Source organism: Syngnathus acus, chromosome 22 (genome assembly GCF_901709675.1).
Source record: "Syngnathus acus chromosome 22, fSynAcu1.2, whole genome shotgun sequence".
In the NCBI taxonomy this organism is placed as follows: domain Eukaryota; kingdom Metazoa; phylum Chordata; class Actinopteri; order Syngnathiformes; family Syngnathidae; genus Syngnathus; species Syngnathus acus.
Genome location: NC_051106.1, coordinates 2,096,125 through 2,105,859, shown reverse-complemented (window position 1 = coordinate 2,105,859; position 9,735 = coordinate 2,096,125). Strand labels below are relative to the sequence as shown.

General features: G+C 46.2%; 1 protein-coding gene across 1 annotated transcript; it reads right to left on the bottom strand.

Moving 5' to 3' along the window:
* Positions 1-3,087: 3,087 nt before the first annotated feature.
* On the bottom strand, positions 3,088-7,947 carry zfp36l1a (zinc finger protein 36, C3H type-like 1a). The gene is made up of 2 exons (XM_037240976.1): positions 7,697-7,947; positions 3,088-6,423 (listed from the first exon to the last, which is right to left on the bottom strand). The coding sequence occupies exons 1-2, from the start codon at positions 7,745-7,747 to the stop codon at positions 5,374-5,376; spliced, it is 1,101 nt and encodes a 366-aa protein (XP_037096871.1). The 5' UTR covers positions 7,748-7,947; the 3' UTR covers positions 3,088-5,373.
* Positions 7,948-9,735: the final 1,788 nt, after the last annotated feature.

Here is a 9,735-nt window from a genome sequence, read left to right as displayed (position 1 = left end):
CAAGCGCTTGGCGAGCTGTTGATTTAATAAAGCCGCTGACGTGACGCAAAGGCCTTTTGTGCGCTCAAATTCTTTCGGTGTGGCGTTTGTGGCCCGGTTCAGCATGTTGCAGCAGGAGAGGAGCAGCAGGCCCGACGGGTTTGCTCCTCTTATCTGACATCCGTAAGAGCATGGATGAGCATGACTACGAGGAGGCCTTGAGAAATCTCAGCAGTGAAAGAAAAGAAAATCTAGGCCGAAAAAAACTAATTAAAAAGAGTGGGAGGAAAAAGGCTTCTGATGAAATTGCTTCTTTGCTAAAAAAAAAAATATACAGGTGAAATGATTTTTTCTGTTAGAAAAATCAAACAAAAATCTTTCTTAATTTTCTTTAGATTTTATTTTTTTTCCCCGCAAATATTTTTTCTTTTTTAAATTTGAATTTTATGCTGGTACAGTTGACTTTTTTTCTCAAAAAGATTTTGACCGAGTCTACTTTTTTTCCCCTCCCAAAAAAAACACCTCGGTTTATTTTTTTATTTTTTACTATGATACTTGTTTGGGAGATTAGCGTCAAATGGCAACTTTCTACAGCAATATCCTCCCCCGAGGGAACCCGACATGGACCGTTAACGTGCCTGTCCTGTGCACGCTTCCTCAGGTGCAGGCTTGTGTTCTTGAGTGTGTGTGAGTGTGTGTGTTAGTTGTGTTTCCTTGTGAGTGAGTGTGAGATCTGCGGTTTCTCTCGGTCCTTATCTTCGTCTCTCGCTCTCTGAGGCTCATCCAGCAGATCATTGTGAAATACACACACACACTCACACACACACAGACAGGAGGGATACAAAGTGTGCTTTGACCCCCCCCCCCCTCCTCACCAAGGACACACTGGTGGGTTGTTGTCAAGCCAAAAGCATCAAATGCATCCTTCTGGTTTGTGTGTGTGACTTGTCTTCCTGCTTCCCTCCAATTCCACAGTGACGATGTTCTGCAGAATCTTGTGTGATGTCATCAATCACAACGGACAAAATGGCCGAGTGCAGATCAGTTGTGGTCATATTAAGATGTTTATCCGGGGAAGGGAAATCCTCCAAAAGTTACCTGCGGTCCATGAGCAGCAGCCTTGAGCCACTGTGCATTTGTTTACAGAACTTTGTGTTTCCGCAACCTGTCAAAGGCCCATCGTGCCCCCCACACACACACACACACACACATACCCGCTACGACCGCCCTTCACATATGTTTTGCCTTCCTTTCTTGCGCAGGTCAAGGGTTGCCAATTAGCCGCGGGGAAGAAAAGCACACGTGACACCGGATCCCCGGCAGGGACTTAATGGCGGTTAACGCGAGGCCCGCTTGGGCGGGCGGAGGGCCACGTCGGCTTTTGAGCCCCGAGGATCAGGGAGCGGTCGGCGCTTGTCTTGGTGCTGATCTGCAATCAGTCTGCCGATGATAACGGCTGACATTTATTGCCCGCAGACCCAATTGTAGCCGTGGGGTTATTGCACCCTAGGATAGGGAACAGGTCAGAGGTCAGAGCAAAGGCGGCGCAGTTTGCGTGCTTGTCATTCGCTTGTACAGACTACTTTCATCAGATTTTCTTGCCGCCATGTTCTTTGCATCTGTACCGTCTTTTTCTTAGGAATAGTCTTTTGCCTCCCTGGCTGTCACGGGCCTCCCGCACAGCTGCCACTAGCCTTGAGTCGCTAATGCCACCGACTGGTGCCGTATTCTAATTTTTAATACTGTCCACACGTATGTGCATGCGCTCATGAATAAAGTACGTACGGCGTACATCATCATGTTGGAAAGTGACGGGAAGTAGTCGTGCAAGTTTTGTGTTTTTGATGCTTCTCAAGGCGAGATGTAGACAAAAAGCCACTTCCTGGTGTCAAGGTGCACCTCGCAAACAGGAAGCAGGCGTCTTTTATGTCCCACGCGGCGACCCAGACAAGTCACGTGACAATATGAACATTACTTCGATGTCATCACGGGTACACGTAAATATTTTTCTTCAGTTTTTGCGTTTTTATTTTTTTTTACCTTATTTTGAAAGGCTTGTTTAACATGGCTGTCCTGTGAAGTATTTTTTTCCATTTTGTTTATTTAAAAAAAAATATTTTTATTATATTGCTGTATTGTGGATGCCGTGAGGTTAGCGTGACAACGTAGGAATTCCTGGGAGACAGGCAATGATTATGAGACATGTGTGTGCGTGTGTGAGGAGGCATGCAGGCAACAAGGACAGGCCTTCATGGGTCAGCTGTGCCGGGTCAGCACCCTCCATTGTGCAAAGGGGAAGGGAGCGTTCCTGTTGCTGCTCTTTTGCCGCAATCCGAGAGAAGATAAACACGCGCCAGCGGATGGGAAACCAAAGTGGAGAGATGAGTGGGAATACGGCCTTAGGTACACCTAAGCAAACCCATTTCAATTAACCAATTTGAGTAACAGGAATAGGAACGGGCCTTACGTGGCCCCTGAGCCACACTTTGCCCACCCCAATGATCAAGTGTCCCGTGCGTGTCGAGTGATGTTTGAGTTAAGAATCAATAGTGTCCATGTTGATTCGATGCTTACTGGGAACACCGTTAGCTAAACTGGGCTAAACTCGCCATCATTGATCGCCGATCAATATGCTAACGTGTACTTTAGAGTCGAGAGTTTATCAACAGACGGGTCAGTCGCCTCCACACCACTCGCCAATCAACTAGCGTCACTGTGAAACACCCTACAAAGTCTTGTCACAAACTTAATCATAGTATGTTTTAATGAGATGTGTTAGCATGTCGGTTTCATGGTGTTAGCATATGTTGCAGTCATGTTGGGAGTTGGCGTACATTGTGAATATTAAGCACATTTTTGTGAGATGTCAGCCAAGAACATTTTAATTGGATATGTTAGCATCGGTCTGTGTCAAGAAATAATCAAACCTGGAACTCGAGATGAGCTGTTGGCATGTCGCCGACCGTCTGAGCACATTTACATGCTAGCTGTCTTTTATGCGAAACATTTTCATGGAAATATTTCACATTTCACTAAGTCTCAGACTATTGGCACACATCTTTATCATGTAAAATTTTATGCAAATCCAGTTTTGGTCCAAAAGTCCCATCATTTTTAAGATCTTGCTTTATTTGTCCCACACGGGGAAATTCCATTTTCAGCATTCCAAAACAACGCTACCACACCCTTTCAAATTTTTCCAAAAATTACGGGGTTTATTGACTTTGAACTGCAATCAATACTTTACAAAAAAGAAACAGGCGACAGCACAGGACTGTAGTGACAAACATGGCTGGAAAAAATTACATTCAACATTTTTTGTCATTTAACTTTGTTTTGCCCCCCAAATCTGCTTTTCTTTACAAAACGTGAAGGCAACATCAAACTTGTTTTTTTCCACAAAATGTGTGAAGGCAATGGGGAAAAAAAACAAGTCCTCCACCGTCCTTAGCTACCTGGAATGTACGCAAACGAGGCACTTGAACTCAATCTCCCTCATGCTATTTGGTCACAGCAGACTGGGTGAAGAGGAGGAACGTTACCCCCAAAAAACAAAACATAAAACAAAGCCAAAAACTCTGAAAAGCACCCGAGTTACTTCTCGAAAGCACTCTAAACGTGTGTGGGTTGGGGAAAAAAAAATTCTATGGATTTATTCCGGTGGAAATGCAGTTACAAGGGAAGACGTAAAATAAATAATCAAAACGGCATTTTTTTCCTTGTCGCAGTTTAAACTTATTTTGACCAAAAAACAAAAAAGTGTTGTTGCAGAAGAAGTACAATATATTAAACTGTGGAGAAAACAAAAGAAAAAAACAAAACCGACAAAATGTCTTCACAATCTTTAGATTAATATGGAAGATCATAATTTAACATAAAAGAAAATATATTCTATTGTTCATTATCCAGATAAATACAAAAATTAAACAAAAAACAAGGAAAAAAACGCATATGATCACCAATAAATATGTTCTGATAAGTTAAATAAGCAGTGACAAGCAAAAAAAAAAAAACAACCTTCGGTTTGGAAAGTTCTCAAATAATAATAATAATAATAACCATAATAATAACATTAATAAAAAATAATTATCAAAAGGAAGAAAAGAGAGCTTGGAGATCTTGTCAAGTGAGGTGGCAAATGATGATCAGCTTAATAAAGATAAAGGAAAAAAAAGCCAGTGACCAGCAACAGGATGAGAAAAAAAGGGGGAGGGAGGGGCGGGGGTGAGGGTGGGTGGAGACCAACTTCCAGTTCAAAAGTCCTTCCTGCAGACTCACCCTACATCACAATTACATAAGCACAGTAGTCCATTCACCCCCACGCAAAACACACAAACCCTGTCCCCGAGGCACTTTTCCTTTGTATTGATTCTTTTTTAACAACTATTCAGGGTTGTGTGTTTTTTTGTTTGTTCTGTTATTTAGGTGGTGTGATAGGGGGAGGGAGGGGGGTGGCTAGTGCAATACAGTCCCCCGGTTTTGTTTCCCAAGGCCACTTGTGCTGCTACACATTCAAGAGCAAAAAATATTCAAAAAAAAGGTGGCGGAAGAGGAACAAAAAATATCGAGGAGTTAAATCTCATGATTTTCGGCTCAATTCCTTTCAGGTGTTTTTTGCTAAATTTATTTGGCACAGTGACACATGGCAGGGCACTTTTTTTCTTTACTCCCCTCAAACTGGCTGTGTGGAGATAAGCAGGAATGAAATGATTTGTTGACGGTCCTTAACCTTTTGGGGGTTTCCAAACTGAGGCTCGGGGAGCTGGAATTGGTTTGTAATGGTTATTTTTTTGGGAGTTCGCTGGTTTTCTAAAAATTATTCTTGATTTACCTATGGGGGGGCTTTGTTTTCCAAATTGAAGGAGGCTACCAAAATGGGTCGTAAGTCACTAGATCTCCCAAACTGAAGTCGAGGGTGTTCAAAATGAATCTCTGGGGTCTCAAATGGTTTGTTGTGTTTCAGGGGCCCAAACTTGGTTGATTGGTGTGCTTTAAGGCTTCCCCAAACTGAGGCCTGGGGCCAATTTTTCCTGGATCGTAGATTGTCAGAGTAAAATGATGAAAATGTTTTGGGGCGCGAGTCTCGGGTGTTTAACTTCCCACCCCCTGTCGCGGCTGACTGCGTTCCGCCTGTGAATTCCGAAATTCCCGGGGCAACTTCAAACCCCCCGTCCCGCATACCTTACACACAGGACAGCAAGCCGTTAAAAAGGCAGGAAAAAGACAGCCTCGATGGCCGGTGTGTAAGGAGGCAAACGTTGAAGCGGGGGGATCCTGTCTTGACTAACTTCATCCTTGCGGCGGAGCGACACCAAGGAAATGGCGTCGCCTGGGGCCTTAAGTCCCGGTTTCCTCGTGTCAAAAAATATAAAGGGGCAAGATGAGGCGTGCCGTCTAGTCGTCAGAGATGGAGAGGCGGCTGAAGATGGGGAGTCGACGGGTGGTGTCGAGCGTGGGTGACTCGGAGCCGCTCAGGCTGCCGCCGGAGCTGCTCTGGTAGCCCTCCTGGTCCGAGAGGGAGTCCTGCGGGCTGGACGGGGACTCAAACATCTGGGGCGACTCCAGCATGGGTCGGAAGTAGTAAGGCCCGTTGGTGGGGGAAGGGGGTGCCCCGTTGCTGGCCTCGGGGGCCAGGGGGACGCCACCCAAGCTGGGGCCGAACAGGTTGGCCAGCTCCTGGCTGGAGTAGGTGAAGGGGTTGCTACTGGGCCAGTCGGACACGTCGTCAGGGAAGAAGATGGGCGGCGGGGTGACGGATGTCGGACTGTCGCGGAGCCCCGCCGAGCTAGGAAAGCCCGCGAAACTGTAGCTGTGCTGCAGCCGGGGCCGCTCCATCTCGCCCGAGGAAGACGAGGAGGAGGAGCAGGTCGATGGCGACGAGCCGTTGCTGGACTTGAGCGGCGGCCCGCGGCGCTCGTCGGCGTTGTGGATGAAATGGCAACGGGGCCCGTAGGGGCAGAAGCCGATGGTGTGGAAGGTGCGGCACAGCTCCGTCTTGTACTTGGGGTGGCGGCTCAGGCTGCGCAGTTCGTGGATGCCGTGCGCAAACTGGCACTTGTCGCCGTACTTGCACGCGCCGTTCTCCTCGAAGGGCCGGCACAGCTCCGTCTTGTAGCGGCTGGAGTTCACCTGGCTGCCTGTGGGACTGGCCGGGCCCAGGCACTTATGCAGGAGCCGCTCGCCCGTCTCGGAGAAAGACCGGTCGCGCAGCCGCAGGTGGTTCTCCTTGTTGCCACCGCTGAGCCCCGTGATGAGCGGCGAGTGCTCGGCCACCTTCAGGCTGTTGAGGAACTGGTTCTGGTTAAACTTTGCGCTGCCGCTGCTGACAGAGTGTCGTCGCTGGTACACCCCCGGCGAGCCCACCGCCTTCCTGTCCAGCAGGGCGCCGGAGACGTGGCCATGTGGGGCCGCCAGGTTGCCGTTGTAGCTCAGCAGTTTATTGTTCTGAGAAGACAAACACCAACTTCCATTAGCCAATTTTTGTTTTGCTACATGTCAAATTTGGCCATAGCTTATTATTCAACCAGCGTGAAAGTTTGGTCTGATTTTTAACTGCAATTGTGGCACTAGCCCACAAGGGCGGGGTAGCGCTATATCATGCGCCAAAGTCATTACTAAAACCCTCGAAGAAGAGGACTCCAAAACTAAGTGATATTAAATGCATTGTCATAAGTCCATAATAGTAGAAGAATTACATAACATTCCAGTCTACGAAGTACACAAAAAACTAATTTAAAACATTCATTTTTTTCCAATTTGTGTTTTGACTTTTTAGGGAGAGCGCTGCACTGATCTAGTGTGAACGAGTACATTACACCAAATGAAAATCGGAAGGCCTAAATGTTCTTAAATGTGTCAATGAAACAGCTGGAGACAACATTCAACGACCATTTAACAGGCGAGTCACGTTCAAGTTGTTTCACTTGGCTGCTGAACTGCACACACGTGCACTTTTGTTCAATTTAGAAGCTTCCTGGACTTCTAGTTTATGTTACTTTGTAATAGAAGAGCTAAAACGGGGAAAAAATAACAAAATGCATGAACTATATCACGTTTTTCTTCGATTTGAACAAGCAAAAAAACAGTTAGCGCTCTTCTTCTTTTTTTTTTTTTTTTTTGCTCCGGACGAAGCAGAGCGGATGCAGGCCCGTATAGAAGAACGGCAGCTGGTTTGGCTGCTTGCCCTGGTTAGGAATGTGTGGCTGCTCTCAGTAGAATAGAACACGAGAGCTGAGAGAGGAGGCCAGCAGGCAGGCCCACAAAAGAGGCGGCAGCGCTTTACAAAGACAAAAGTGGCCATCCCGCTGCAATTCTCTATACACTCAGACAAGCACGGGGGGGGGGGAGCTTAGGAGGGGAAATTGGAGGGAAATCTCACACACACACGAAACTAGACACGTTCCTAACTTTCTTGCGGTGGTGGACACATGCTAAAACAGTTTAATCCACGCCAGACAAATCTGAGGAATGATTACGCGAGCATGTGGCCGACTGCTCAACCCAAGTGCTCGTTCATGTGTAACGAGCACGCCTAGCTCTACTTTTTAGGTTTAAAAACCATCCATGGGACTGGAAAACAAAACAAGAATACTCCAGAACAGGGAAAGCACGCGTCAAATCGGTTTTAAAGTAGAGCACGAATAATGAAATCACAACGAGGGCGGTGAGCAATGCATTCCTCCACACAAACAAGCAGGGAATGGGGGAAAAAAGTTACCTTATTGATTGCTTCGAAGTCGAAGAAAGGCGACACCACGGCTGTGGTCATCTTTGCAGCGACTAACTCCCCCAAAAGTTGCTAAACCAACACAAAAAGCCAACCAAACCCGACTGTTTGGAAGTTGCGCACACGACTTGTTGCCCGACCGAGCGCGTGTGCGTGATTTGCAGATCCCCTGCGTGTGCGTCCGTGCGTGTATGTGCGTGTTATTGACCCTGCACAACTTCCCCCAGTGGCCCGCGCTCGCTCCGAATTTGCTTTATAACACTGCAGCAGGAGGAGCCTCGGGTGCGGGGCGTCAACTTTCTGTTTAACTTTTTTCCCCCCTCGCGTCTCCTCCTTTCTTTTTCGTCGCCACCCTTCTTCGTCTTCCTTAACTACGAGCTTTAAATTTAGATCTGCACGCATTCGTGAATGCAACGGAAACATGTTTACGGTACGCCGTGAGACAAACTACAAATCACCGTAGTTACACACAGCATATCCACTTATTTTAATTGGTGGTGTTTATTTGTGTTTGTCAACTTTTTGAACATGAGAAGTTTGTCTGAATGGAGTTGCCGTACTCCTCTCCCAACAGACTTTTCTCCTCTTCAGTTTTTCTTTCACTTCCTGTTTGTACACGAGTGAGTTCATTTTCTGCGCATGCGTGAATAACGGAGGACGTATTTACCATAAACCAAACTGTTCATGAGAAAATTATAATCTAAACTAAATAAAATCTAAATATAAACAAAATATAAAAGCAATACTAATAAAACTAATAACCAAGATAACAAATAGATGTAATTAGAAAATCAAATATCATACCATCAAGGCTTGCTGTTTTAATCCCGTTTCAAAACTCAATTTCCTTTTAATAAACGAAACGGTGCTTGACATTTTGTAAGAGAGTATTTCAGATGTCAAGTAAGCCAAGGAACTCTTGTGAGAAACTTAATAGTCAGTAAAAAGTTAAATAAATCTGCACACTGTGCAAATGTGAGTATAGTATTAAATTAAACCACGCAGTCGGTGCAAATAATGGATTTATGGTGAGCTTTAGCTGTTGTTTACTCTTGTGTGGGGACCCACAGTGCTTGTCCTCCCCCATCACCCACAGCTCTCTCTGTAATTAATTTACTCTTAATTGGCGGACTCCAACATCACTGCTGGGACTTTCCAGCCAAGCCGGTTGGCGGTTAACTCATTTTCAACTTCTCTACTTCCCATTTCCCACCTTTCTACCAAGCATCCAAACAGTCCTTAAGAAAAGTGGATAAAGGTTTTGAAGTATAAAGTCACAATATTACCAGAATAAAGATTTGAAAATTAAAATATCAAAACAATCAAATTATTTTCCCCTCCTCCTAATATAAACAAAATAACGTTGTCTTTTCCCTCTCCGCAGGCATTTTGTGACCCTGCTGACACGTGACATGGGTGTCATTCCATCAGACAGGAGAACCTGATCCATGAATGAGCTCACCTGATTCAACCGCAGTCACACAAGAACACTTTTAATAAGATACCAAGACTGTGAGTGAAACCTACACAATTCTACCGCGGTCCTTCACACCCCCTCCCATCCTGCCCCCCCCCCCCCCCTTCTATGACGACGCAGCCAGCGGCCATGTGCAGAGTCAATGGCAGGATTTAGTTACAGCATAAAAAAATGGAAAGGGGGGTGAGGAGAATGTGGGGGGATGGATTTATGGGGGTTGTATCTGACTACACTGGATTGTCCTGAGGACGTGAGCAACGAGGGGTGGGCAAAAGGTTCCCTTTTCGTTGCCCACACAGGAGCGACAGAGGGAGAGGGGGCACAAGAGCTTTGTGGACTTTGTTGTTCTCCCCCAGCTCCCTCCAACATCCTTCCTTGATTTCCACAAAGGTGGTAGCTACTGAACGGCCATTGCTAGCAAGTGTTAGAGAACGTAGCACATTGCTTTTTGACCAAGGCTGGTTGTGCGCGCGCACTCTTGTGTGTGAACTTTAGCAGACGAAAAGGCTTTTACGAGCCGGCCCAGAGTGTTGCCGCAGTCGAGCGTCTTACC